The following is a 13,297-nucleotide window of genomic DNA, read 5'->3' as shown; positions in this document are numbered from 1 at the left end:
GCAAGAGACCTGGTGTCCTTCAGTCCCCTCCACCTTCCCTGGCATTGCCTGCAGAGCAGAGGCATGGCAAGCCGTTCCTACCGCATCAGCTCTGGCTACGGGGCCAGGAACTTTAGCTCCTGCTCGGCTGTCATGCCCAAGCCTGGGGCTCACAGCTGTGCCAGTGCCATGGCCTACCGAGGGGGCAGTCCTGGGGGGCCAGGCTACAGGCGCCTCGGGGGCTTTGGTAGCCGGAGCCTCTGTGTTGTAGGGTCCCCACGGATAGCAGTGAGTTGTGTGCGCCCCCTCCGCAGTGGGGGAAGCTTTGGCTACAGAGCAGGTGGCCTTTGTGGGGCCAGCCCGCCCTGCATCACCACTGTAACAGTCAACGAGAGCCTGCTCATGCCCCTCAATCTGGAGATAGACCCCAACGCGCAGTGCGTGAAGCACGAGGAGAAGGAACAGATCAAGTGTCTCAACAACAAGTTTGCTGCCTTCATCGACAAGGTGGGTTTGTGGGTTGTCCCCTGGGGCTTGTGGCTTAAGAAACAGCAAGGGACTTGGAGCCCAGTGACTGGCTGGGCTCAAATTAAGGGCTCCCAGACCTGCTACCGATGAGCATGTAGCATCAGGAATGTGGCTGAATCAGGGTCTTGGTTGTCAAATGCTGCCTGAAAGTCAAAATTGCAACAACGGATGTGAAACCACCAGCCAGAGCAGGAAGGTTTACTGCTGCTGCTGACCTCGCCCAGCAAGATCTGAATGTGTGTCTGCCCTGCCCCCCCCCCCCCCCCAGTCTCAGCCATCACACAGTGAGGGGGTGGGCGGGGTGGCCATCTCTGCTAAGGCTGGTGTCTGACCCTGCTCCTGAAGGAGATGCTGCCATCCCCAGCACGCAGAGGGGAGCCAGGACAAAGAAGGGCCAGAAGCTCCTTTCCTGCTCATTCCTGACAGGGACATGTAGGAAGGCTGTGAATTCCCAGGACGTCTGTCTGCCCCAGGTGCCCTCTCCCAACAAACACTTACACAGATGAAAAACAATGAGTTGAGAAACTTAAGGGAGGTCCCCAGGAGGGGCTGTTCAATTGCACTTTTCCAGTGTTGTGGTTTCAGAGCCTTCCAGTTGCTGGATATACAATTCTGGTTTCCTTTGATTCAGTGATACCCCCCTGAGAGCCTGCAATCCGATGTTTGGGGGAAGATAGCCTCTGGAGTCCAAGAGAGGAAAGGCTCATCTTCCAGTGCTCCGTGGTGTGCACAGCTACACCCAGAAGGTGCACACCGGGCAACGCAGGTGGGAGCTCTGCTCCCAGACAGACACCACCACCAGAAATAGGCATATCTGCAAGCGAAGGTGCTGTGCATCAATGCTTAGCGTGCTACTGGCTGTCCTAACCACTCTTCCCTTCCATCGGCACACAGAAGCTGACCCTAGGATCATGAGGACTACTCACTGCATGAAGACTGTCACCAAGAGAGATGAGGGGGAGGCTTAAATCCAGTGCTTGCTCTGCTCACCAGGCTGTGTGCCCTGGCAGAGGGCTACATCTGCTGGGAGGGGGTGCCTTTTCCTAATTTGCTCAGAAACACAGTGAGGACCCTGAACATGCAGACTTGAAAGGAATATTTACATGTGGCCCTTTGCGTATTACGCAGGTATGCTGCTCTCTGTTGGGAAGAACCAATCCCTCCCCTGGGATTGCTGCCAGCCACTCACCTCCTCCCAACATTTTTCCTTTAGGATGAGCACCAGACATGCAACGTGCAACCATGTGGTGGGTTTAAGCCTGCAGAGCAGGCAGGCCAGAGAGCTGCCCTCACCACCAGGGCCTGCATGTGGCAGACCCCAGGCAGGTGCCTTTTGGATAATCAGGATTTTGGTTGCTTTTTCCACAAACATGGCCATTCATTGAGAGTCGCTTTCTTTATACCAGGCTTGCCCTCCCAGAAGTTTAGGGCTTGAGAGGAGATCTTAGTTTAGGACCAGCATCTGCATGGTGCCTGGTGAGTGAAGCCAAGCTGAGGCGGGCCTGCCGACAGGGGCAACTTCTGCCCCTCATCTTTGGCCACCGGCCCCGCATTGCCTAAGCGTCCAGTTTGTCAAGGTGAGGGAACTCTAGAGTCTTGCCTGAGGTCACTGAATTATTAAATGTTGGCAATTAATCAGATTTTTATAAAACAGTGCAGCGAAATATAACATGCCTGTGGGCCAGATGGGGCCTGGGAGCTGCCCGTGTAAATGGACAATGTTCCCACTGCCTCGGTTTACAGTGAGGCTCGGAAAGAATGAGATGCAGTGGCTTGGTTGGGGGTCAGTTAGGCGGTGGGAGATCTCCTTACTGCTGGTCCAGGATCCTCCCTTGGGGTCCCCAGGTGCAGAGTAAAGGAAGGTCACGGTGGCTGCATTTTTAAATCACTGTCATAAAAATTCCCACAAACTTAGCAGCTTAAAACAACATCCATTTATCTCCCGAGGCTGGAACCGAGCTGCCAGTGGGACTGTGGTTCTTTCTGGAGACCCTGGGGGAGGCCTGTTTCCAGGGACTTTCAGGTTCTTGGCAGAATTGAGTTCCATGTGATTGTAGGACTGAGGTCCTTGTTCCCTGAGGTCCCTGTCTGGTTAGTGGGGTGAGGGGTGTCCTCAGTTTCCAGAGGCTGCCTGCCCGCAGTCCTTGACTCACGGCCCCCTCTCCGTATTCAAAGCTGGTGATAGTGGTCGAGTGTTTCTGGCTTCTCGTGTTCGAAATCTCTCCTCTGCCTCCTCCTTCTGGACGTCTCTCTCATTCTTCTACCTTCCCCTTCCATGTTGAACGGTGACTACTACAGGGCCCACCAGGCTAATTCAGGATGATCTTCTGATTCTCAGGTGCACAACCTTAATTCCATCTGTAAGGTCCCTCTCTCCTGTAATGCCACATGGGTTCCAGGGACTAGGACGTGGCCACCTCGGGGGCTGTTTTTGACCTGCCACATGTAGTCTGCAATATTTTTTCAGGATCAGATGTTATTTCATTCTGTCTGCACAGAATGAATAAATCACACATGAATTGGGTGCTGTTTCTGGGAGACCGGGATGGGGTGAGGGGAAGTTACTTGGGGAATTATCTTTGGGATGATTTGATCTTTGGGAGAGGCCTCAAGCTGTGCAAGTCAGAGTCTATCTCCAAGGGCAGAGAGAGTCCTGGGGGGCCAGGCACCTCCCCAGACTCCCCACTGAGTCTCTCTCCCCACCCCTGGTGGCAGGTGCGCTTCCTGGAGCAGCAGAACAAGCTGCTGGAGACCAAGTGGCAGTTCTACCAGAACCGCAAGTGCTGCGAGAGCAACCTGGGGCCTCTGTTCAGCGGCTACATCGAGACGCTGAGGCGGGAGGCTGAGTGCGTGGAGGCGGACAGCGGGAGGCTGGTCTCAGAGCTCAACCACGTGCAGGAGGTGCTGGAGGGCTACAAGAAGAAGTGAGCATGACAGAGCCAGGGGTGGTGATACAAGTGGGGTAGATCTTGGCTGGGTCCATACAACTATCCTGGAGGCAGACATGCTTGGAGGTCAGGGTCATTCCAGGCTATCAGTCAGATGGTTCTCTTTGTCAGTCTGCTCCGTCTTGTCTGGGCTCCAAGCTCTCGCAGCCAGCTCATCCTCGGGTCTGGGCAATGGTCAGGAAGGAAGGGGTCCTCCTGGCCTGGGAGAGGGGGATGTGCATCTGGGGTGCAGACTGACACAGAGATAGAGAACAAATGAAACAGGAGAACTGAGATCAGCGAGGCAGGAAAGCTGAATGTGAGAGGCAGTCAGCGCCAGGATGGGTGGGAGGGAAAAATCCTGGAAGAAAAATCCTGAAATGATCCAGCTGATGCCATTCAAGATAAAGTTGGATAAAGTCTGATAAAGCTGGATACTCCTTTTATTTACACTGTGCACGAATCATCAGGCTTTTGTTCCGCAAGGCTCTGCAATTCAAGAGTCCATGTAAATCTTTTATTTTAACCTGCCTTGTTTAGTTTTAACCACAAGACATGATCACTTAACTTGCCCCACTCTGTCTGGTAGATAGACAGAGTGATTTTGACATAATCACTTCTGGTAATTCTGAAAGTAATTGGATCCATGGTCTTGGAAGGTCAGGTTGCACCATCCAGGTAGACATAACACTAGGTCTTCACTTCCCCTGGGGGCAGGGGACGTAAATACAGACACAATTCTGTTCGCAGGTGTCAAAGTCTGTCTCCCACTCTGAGGGTGTGAGAGCTGGTAATCACAGAGCTCAGAGTTTACAGCAGCCCCAAATTACCCCGTAATTACAAAGTTGTGAAAACCGAGCTCTGGGAACTTCGGTCTCCCTTGTCAACAGGGGTGAAGATGCTCTGGGGAATAAGGCCTCATGGACAAGAGCAAAAGAACAACAAGGCTGGTGGAGGAGAGCAGCGGAAGTGTCCCCCAGAGGTCTGGGCAGAGCAGGTTGCTTCCAGGATGTCAAGTCCTCAGATATTGGGGGAGGGGTGAAAAGAATGTTCGGCTTCATGGAGCTTTATGTTTTGCACAATTTTAGGGATGCGAGACTCCTTGGAGCAACTGTCTCCCATTCATCCACAGACTTACTGAGTGCCTTACTGCATACCAGTCAATTTAACCCAAGATGCAGAGAGCTTGGGTTAAATGCACTGATGCAAGTGACTTGCCTGAGCTTTTGCAGGGGCTTCATGTCCAACCTTGGACCAGAAACCAGGGACTTGGACACCATGTTCAGAGTCCTTCGGTGGGTTCTTTGCAGCTGGGAAATAGAAGTTGAGAGAGGTTAAGCCTCTTCTCCCAGGGCACACAGAAAGTCAAAGGCAGAATCAGGGAGTCTTGAAAACTTAGGTTCACTAGCCAGCCCCCAGCCCACAGCCCACAGCCCGTACTCTCTCCCCTCAGGTATGAAGAAGAGGTGGTCCTGAGGGCCACGGCTGAGAATGAGTTTGTGGTGCTGAAGAAGGTGAGTGACTCTTCCTGGGTGTCAAGCAGCTACCGCTTGAATGGTGGATGCTCGAGACATGCAAGGTCATGTTAGTCCAGCTGGGGTGCAGGGCACTCATGTCCCCTGGCAAATGGAGGTTGGTCCAGCTTCGGCAGCCATTGTGGCCTCTGTTCGAGAACCAAGACTGTGTTGATGGGGTTTTTTAGAAAGGAAACCTTGTCATACTGCTGTTTGACTTTTTGTAAACTCTCTGACTCACTGAAGTGGTCACTTTAAATTCATTTCGCTCTCATGTCAACATTGCCTCCCATTTGGTTCCCAGTTTCCTAGTGATTTTGTGAGCTATGGCAATTGTGGATGATGAAAAAAACAAAAGAAAAAACCTGCTAATAATTTCTCTTTGGTTTCAAATTGTTGAGTTGATGTCTATACTTGCGTAGTTTGACAAATAATGTGCTTACCAGCTATCTTATTGTGAGTAATCACAGAAAGGAGAGAGAGCGGTAAAGAAAAACAACACAACACCTGCCCATAGAGGTGTGACCTTGGTCTCAGGCAGCAAAGTCAGCTAGCCGGGGGTTGGGTGTTGCCTGACCTGGGTGCCAAGGATGACCTACTGGGGAGGTGCACCTGGGCTTCTGTGGCCACAACAAGGTCATGTTCTGTGGGCCAGTTCGACTTAGTAGCAGCAGCCTGAGGTTTGGGGTGTTGATCTCAGGCTAGTCGCTTCATCAAAATCCCCGGATCTGGAAGAACTGGGAAAAGCCTGTAGGGGCCAGACTCCTCTTCACTTTCTATCCCATGCTGTCTCACTGATGTTTGCAATGGAAGGTAATGGCAGTGGCAGACATCAAAGGCCTTGTCCCTACTAGTGGGGCCCTGAAGGTGACTTGTAATTGTAGGTTGGATGAGCAGGGGCAGGGGGCTGGGCCAGCAGGTGGCGTCAGAGTGCCACTGTAGAGTGCAGTGTCCAGGGACACTGAGTGACCCACGCCCCACGCTCTCTGTCTTCTCCACCAGGATATAGACAGCGCCTATCTGCGCAAGGCTGACCTGGAGGCCAACGTGGAGGCGCTGAGGGCAGAGATGCACTTCCTGCGGGCCCTCTATGAGGAGGTAGGTCTCCCTGCCTGTGGCAGAGCCGTGGAGAGGGGGCAGAGGGGGGTTTTCCTGGGGTGTGGCCTGCCCTGGTTCCTCGGTTCTAGGGAAAGGGGCCCATTCCTTACTCGTCTAGGCTCCCAACTTCCTTTCCTTTTGTGACTTGTCTTGTTTAGGCCTCCTTTCAAAATGACAGTGGATGCTGTCTTTCCTTCAATGATTCGAAAGGCCGTAATTCACTGCCTGTCTGCAGAGCACAACATGAAATAGAGATTTGATAATAGAGGCATATAGATATGATAATAATTATTGTAGGAAAACCCAGGACTCCAAATCTGGCCACCACCTGGTTGGCTGGACTAATACAGACATCTATAGCTGATCTGGAGAGTTTAGGCTTTAGGCATAGGAGTCCAGTTTGTTAGTGACCATAGAAACCTGACTCCATGTATCCCAGCTTTAATGGAATTCCATCTTACTCATTGCCTGGAGGCATGGCCCACATTCCAGCCCTTTCTTCTTAAAGCTGCACTTAAAATTTCCCTGACTAGCCAGTAGGTTTCTGATTTAATTCCTAAGTTTTCAGAGTTGGGACTGTGCTTTTGATTACCTGAAGAGACAGGAGATGGAAGGGGATTTGGAGCTGAGAGCTCTGGCTGTTGTCCCCTACAGGAAATCCACGTCCTACAGTCACAGATCTCTGACACCTCGGTGGTTGTCAAGATGGACAACAGTCGGGAGCTCAACATGGACTCAGTTGTGGCCGAGATCAAGGCTCAGTATGATGACGTGGCCAGCCGCAGCCGGGCTGAGGCCAAGTCCTGGTACCAGACCAAGGTAAACTTGAGGACTAGGCTGCCCTGCTGGGCAGGCAAGAGAGCCATGAACCTGGACCTTCCCTGGGAAATGCACCCAAGCACTCGCAGGGGCTGCACCTGAGGTCCAGGCTCAGAGCAGGGGAAGGAGGTGGGACTATCTCAGAGCAGCAGGCTGGTTGGTCTGGGCTGAGGAGCAGCGGTCAGCGATCTCCCAGCACACCCTCCATCCATGTGGCGATAGTTGGTAGTTTCCTCATGTTTGTCTCCAACCCGCAGTGCGAGGAGATGAAGGCCACGGTGACCCAGCAGGGCGAGAACCTCCGTAGGACCAAGGATGAGCTCAATGACCTGAACCGCACGATCCAGAGGCTGACGGCAGAGGTGGAGAATGCCAAGCAGCAGGTAGGGGGGCACGGAGAGCCACTTGGCACACCTGTGGCTGCCCACCTGCTTTCTGCTCTTCTTCTGCCCTGAAGGGCTCCTGCTGCCTTCAGAGGGGCTGATATGTTAACTGCCTGCGTCTGAAGGACCGACAGCCCACAAAACACTCTGGGCAGAAGATTGGTCCACCTACTTAACATATGTCCTCACGGTTCCTCTCTCACACATATATTTACATATAAACACTATACACGGTAAAGATTTTAGTGTTTTAACTTTACACAATGATATTATATTATGAATCTTATTTTGATTCTTCCCTTTGCCAGTTGACACTATGTCTTTGAAACCATGGATGCTGCTATAAATAATCTGTTTCATTATTTCTCCTTTGTAGAATTTTGTAATATTCATCAGCCAGTTTTCCTCCAAATTTTTGCTACTTCAGCCAGTTGTATCACAAACACTTTTGTACACATCTCCATTTACACCTACATGAGAGATGTTTGAAAGTGTAACGCAAGAAGTGGAACTGTCAGGGTGTAAGACATTCACTTACTTACACTCGCGGGGGGCAGGCCAGTGCGGGTTCTCACTGTCGAAAGCGAGAGTTTCAGATTCAGCACGTGCTGTCACCAGGCTTTCGAATTCTTGTGCAAGTGGGAGACGTGAACCAGAATCTAACTGGTATTTAAGTTTTCACTTCTCTGGTTAACGGGTGATGTCGAATGTCTCCGCATACACTTGCTACTCACTTGCGCTTCTTCTAAGAATTGCCTGTTCATGCCATCTGCTCGTTTTCCTGTTGTGATTCCTGTCTCCTTCTTACTGATCTGCATTATTCTTCTGTCCATTCTATCTAGATTGTAATCCTTAGTCAGTCGCACATGCTGCAGTTCTCTCCACCTGTTACTTGTCTGTCTGCTCTGCTCTGGTGTCCTTTATTGAACAGAAATCTTTCACCTGGATACGACCAAATGCGTCGTTTCTTACCATAAATGTGTCACATTTACGAAGAAGGTTCACGGCCACAGATGTGTCCTCTTACGTTGTGTCCTCTACTAGTTGTATAGTTTTAACTCTCACATTTAGGTCTTTAGTCCATCTGAAATTTATTTTTTGTATATATAAGAAGTAGAGTTTTTATTAAAATTTTCTACATATACTGTAGCTAGAACATGTATCACGGAGTCTATTCTTTACCCATGGGCTTGTGACTCCCCCTCCACCGTAAGGCTGAGTTCCCCCACGCCCCTGGCTCAGTCCCCGTCCTCCCCCTCCGCTTGCTGTCCTTGGCCACTGTGCAGGTGTGTCACCAGTAATTTGTTGCTGTTAATAGCTGAGGTAATGAAATGTGAGAATGGTTTACTTTCCAGAAGTGAACTTGGAGGAGATTAGAAGTCATCTTTACTTGCATGCTGGTGTGCTTTTAAAAAATGTTAATTTTATTGTTGTAAGAACACAACATGAGATCCTGAGAGGTATGAGGTGATCCTCATTATAGTTTTGATTGGCATTTCTATGATGACCAGTGATATTGTATATGTTTTTCATATACCTAGTGAACATTCTGTCTTCTTTGGAGAAATATCTATTCAAATCCTTAACTCATTTTTAAAACTGAGCTATTAGTTTGCTGATCTCAAAGAATGAGACCCGGTACAGTGGCCTCTGAAAACCTGGGGTTGGTAAAAATTAATTGGGTAGCTTAGGGGAAGTCACAGCCTCTCTGAGTCTCAGTCTCTTCATCTGCATAATGGGAATAACAAGACCTGTTCTGAAAGTGCCCTGTAAACTAATGACAGTAAACAAATATAAAATATCACTAATTGTTGTCAGTCCTATTCCAGTGCTAACATTTCCTCCCTCTAATGACTTACCATGGACTTGAATTTTACAAGAAAGTGGTGTAAAAACAAAGGAAGAAAGCTCCAAATGGCTATTATTTCATTGCTCAGTTAATTTAAAAGCTGACCTTTTTGAATAGAGACAAAATAGGACGCCCAAGGTGGGAGAGACCCACCAGGGCTCCCACAGCCTGCGCCCGCTCAAACTCCTTCCCTCACCTTCTTCCCCCAGCGCCGCAAGCTGGAGGTTGCTGTGGCCCAGGCGGAGCAGCAGGGTGAGACAGCCGTCAGCGATGCCCGCTGCAAGCTGGCCGAGCTGGAGGCCGCCCTGCAGAAGGCCAAGCAGGACATGGCCTGCCTGCTCAAGGAGTACCAGGAGGTGATGAACTCCAAGCTGGGCCTGGATGTGGAGATCGCCACCTACCGCAAGCTGCTGGAGGGCGAGGAGAGCCGGTGAGGGTGGGACTCAGGGTCACTTCCCAGCCCCACTCAGACTGACGGCTTTCAAACTGGGAAATAATCTAGAGATCATGGGGTCCAGCCATTTCCCCATTTTTCAGATAGAGAAATGGAGGCCCAGAGAGGGGAAGGGCCTGGTCCAAGACCACAGCTAGTTAGTGGCTGAGCTGAAATGATACCAGTCTCCTGGTTAGCACTCCAGTGGTCTTTTCCATCCTACACTGCCCTCCCCTCAGCTGTACCCAAAGTCCATTCCAAGGCAACGACTCTATCCCACTGCCTGAAAGGACTTTTCTGCAGTCATATCTCAGTGGGTTGGAAAGGCTGCAAGATTCAGAAGACTCGAGGCTTAGAGGCCATTTGATTTGGGAGATGCAGCCATGAATCCTATGAACCTAGATACTCTGGTGCTCAGGACCAGTGAACGGAGGTGAGCAGCACAGGGGAAGACAGAGGCTGGCACAGATCCATCCTCTAGGTTCGGTGGGTGGCTGGCGGTTAGTGTCCCAGGGAGGCTGTCAGAGGTGTCTCAGAGAACGAGGTAGAAAAGGGATGGGACACTTCGGGCTGTGCGGACAATTCCAACCACGAATTGGAGGCAGGTGAAGTCTGCCTAGGGAGGAACAAAGTGGCTCTGCACCTGGGATGCTGCCTGGGCTCCTAGCCTTGAGGTCACCATGTCATCACTGCCCCCTGGCTGGGTCCCATCAGCGGGCAGCAGGCTTCACTGGGGAGTAGAGTATACCCAGCTCAGATCACAAACTGTGAGCCAGATCTGGGTTCAAAGCCCAGCTCTAGCTGTGAAGCCCCATGCCTCAGTGTCCTCATCTACAAAATAGGTAATCATAAGGTCACTTAAGGTTCTTGCAAGGGTTAAATAAGTTAATGGAACATAGCAAGCAAAAGTAATAGCTGGTTATTATCAGAATAAGAGTATCTCTATCCAGGGTAGCCAGACAGGGCTGCACCCATGCTCCTCGTGACCATGGTTAGTGTCCGAAATCTGACCTGAGCGGCACCCAAGGCAGCAGCTGGCCCTGCTGCTGGGCTGGCACCATGCTTGACCGAGGCAGGCAAACTTTTACATTCATTCCCTTGGGACTTTGGGTGATGCCAGCAGAGCTATCTTCTCCTTTGTGCCTTTAACCCAACCCATTTGCCAGCATTCTGTGAAGCACTTGGCCTTTGCACAGTGAAACTTTCATTGTGATAATAATCATTAGTATATTGATAACTCAGTCGTATAATGGATGATGTACTGTCTCCAATGTCTGAGACTTTAAAAAAGTTTAGTGGATTCTGCTTTGCATATTGTAGCCATTGACTTTTTAATATGCCTGTCCTTTGGGGATCCCGGGGAGCAGAGCCAACCCTGATGCTGTCTGCAGTGGGTGGACAGCCTCACCCTCACTACCTCTCACCACCTCTCCCCTGCTTGAAGGAGAGAGAATAGGCCTGCTGCAAGGGCAGGGGAGCTCGGTTCTAATGCTTACTCTCTCCTCTCCCCTGCAGGCTATGTGAAGGCGTGGGCTCAGTCAACATCTGTAAGTTGGGGGTGTGTGTGGATGTGGCTCTTTTGGGTGTTGACAGTTTTAACATTAGGTTGCATCTAAACAGTGACTGAACCTCCATCTGTGGGGCTCTGGGGAGGGTGGTGGTAGCTGAGGTCTCTGGGGTCTGGACAAACTGATGGTCCAAAATGTTTGACACCACATGGATCCACCTGGAACATCCATGGAGTCTAGGCTCATGAATGTGGTGAATTCTGCCTGCCCCCCACAACTGGTTCTGCAAAAACAGCCTAAGTCTTTCAGTTTCACACAGAAACACTCCTTAAGCAGTACAATGTTTTCATAAGAGACACTAGATGTCTGTTCTGATCATTTGGGGCCACTGTAGGCAACTCTCAGATTTTTGTGTCTAATGGTCCCATGTGCACACAGAGCCTAGGCTGGGCATCTGTCTGTTGCTCTCGTCTTCCCTGCAACCATATTTCTGGATGATTCCTCCACTGTGATGATCAGTTTTTGCTCAAAGATTAAATAAACACATCTCGACATTAGTCTGGTTCAAGCAGAGTTAGGTGTCCAATTCTCTGCCCAAGCTCCTTCGAGAAGCAAATGGCAGTGGGTTTAAAAGATTCATGTTGTTGGTCCCTTGGAGTGTGATGGGAGCTGATTGTTGGTTCCTCAAAATTCTGGGTCACACCATGTCTGGGATGGAGAGAATTCTGACCCAGTGTCTCCACTCACAGGTGTGAGCCGTTCCCAAGGCGGTGTGGTCTGCGGAGACCTCAGTTCCAGTGTCCCCCGTGGCCTGGGCGGCATGGCCATTAGCAGCAGTGCCCTGTGCTCCCCCTCTGCAGCAGGGCCCTACTCCAGTGCAAGATCTGTGCGGTTTGCATAGCAGGGGTGGGGCGTGGGGCTTGAGAGTGGGTGTTGGGTGCCGGGACTCTGGGTGGGTGAGGTCTGATGGGGCAAGGAGGGGGGAGCAGTGGAGCAAAATCTTTTCTCTCTCAGGCCCAAATGTCAGTGTCATAATTTCCTCTTACTGGGAAGCCTCAGTTTCCTTTTTATTGGAGCTGTGATTTCCTCTGAGTGCAAACCTTGGGTTTGGCATTATTGGCACTTCCACTGATGTGGTCGGGGAAAGGACGTAAAGCTTTTCGATATAGATGGCCTGGTCACTTTTTCTCTCAACTGACTTCAGGTTAGCAGACATTTCCCAGGCACTGACCAAGTGCCAGACCCTCTGGGACGGGAGCCAGGTCAGGGGATGGCAGTGCACGGGCAGCCTTCCATAAGGCTGCGTGTGTCCTCACCTCAGTGTTGGGGGACCGTGGGGGAAGTGCAGCGGAGGGAGACCCTCACTTGATCTGAGACACTGTGTGTCCCCAGAGTGTCCCCCAACTACTCACATGTCAGGATGGGAAGACGGACGAGGCTCCTCTGCTGAGAGTTTTGTCTTCGGTGGTTTGGAATTTCACTGTACTTGGGTGATTCCTGTTACGGGTCCTTCTGTCTTTGGGTGTGCCTGTAATTAAATGTGGAAGGCTAACGGCTTTCTCCTGGTTGACCAAGTTGATGTCTGCCTTTCTCCGCACTCTGCCTCCCCCCCACCCCCGCTCCCGCCACCACATTCCTGATTGTTTTACCACGTCTGCAAGTATGCTCCCCAGACCACAACCTATATCGGCATCTGGCGGGGAGTGGAGATGAGCCCAGGAATCTGAATTTAACAAGTTCCCAGGTGACTCCTATGAGAACCAAAGCTGAGAACTGCGGGTTGCCGTGGGCCCAGGGAAGAGGAGGGTCGGGTACCTCTAACTGTGGAGGAGGCTTTCCCTCAGACTCTCACAGGATCAGGTTCGTCTCTGCAGAAGGTCAGAGCCGGGCTAGCACGCCCAGGCTGTGTGTGGTGGAGATGAAGGTAGGAAAGGGGAGAGAAGGGAGCCTGTGCACACGCAGCTGCTCAATACATTACATACGTATTTCATTCGTTGTTCCAACAACAGTCTTATTATCCTCGTTTTGCAGGTAAGGAAGCTAAAGCCCAAAGAAATTAAGCAACTTTACTTTGGTCAACAGCTAGTCTGGGACCCGAACAGAGAGTGTAGAGAATGCCAAAGCCCATAGACTTTCCACGGCCTCACCCCAATTTTCCCTTCAGGCTAAACACCCTGGCTCAGCAGAATGCCTCCAGATGAGGGCCTCTAACCAACCCCACCTCACTAGTCTGACCCTCTGGAGAAAAGAGATGGAAGG

At 51.0% G+C, this 13,297-nt stretch overlaps 1 protein-coding gene across 1 annotated transcript; it reads left to right on the top strand.

Moving 5' to 3' along the window:
* The first annotated feature begins 63 nt into the window (after positions 1 to 63).
* Positions 64 to 11,939, top strand: LOC118976462 (keratin, type II cuticular Hb5-like). Its single transcript, XM_037030973.1, has 9 exons — positions 64 to 486; positions 3,223 to 3,431; positions 4,888 to 4,948; positions 5,951 to 6,046; positions 6,701 to 6,865; positions 7,123 to 7,248; positions 9,307 to 9,527; positions 11,046 to 11,077; positions 11,788 to 11,939. The coding sequence occupies exons 1-9, from the start codon at positions 64 to 66 to the stop codon at positions 11,937 to 11,939; spliced, it is 1,485 nt and encodes a 494-aa protein (XP_036886868.1).
* Positions 11,940 to 13,297: the final 1,358 nt, after the last annotated feature.

The sequence above is a fragment of the Sturnira hondurensis genome, unplaced genomic scaffold, assembly GCF_014824575.4.
Source record: "Sturnira hondurensis isolate 20B ecotype Veracruz unplaced genomic scaffold, ASM1482457v3 Scaffold0020903, whole genome shotgun sequence".
NCBI lineage: Eukaryota > Metazoa > Chordata > Mammalia > Chiroptera > Phyllostomidae > Sturnira > Sturnira hondurensis.
Note: the sequence above shows the minus strand (reverse complement) of the source record. Positions and strands in the feature narration are given on the sequence as shown.

What these genes read in the sequence shown, in the direction of transcription:
- LOC118976462 (XM_037030973.1), top strand. Translation starts at nt 64, where the DNA reads ATGGCAAGCCGTTCCTACCGCATCAGCTCTGGCTACGGGGCCAGGAAC. An exon ending in AGTCCTGGTACCAGACCAAG is followed by an intron (nt 6,866 to 7,122) that starts GTAAACTTGAGG and finishes TCCAACCCGCAG; the next exon opens with TGCGAGGAGATGAAGGCCAC. An exon ending in TGGAGAATGCCAAGCAGCAG is followed by an intron (nt 7,249 to 9,306) that starts GTAGGGGGGCAC and finishes TTCTTCCCCCAG; the next exon opens with CGCCGCAAGCTGGAGGTTGC.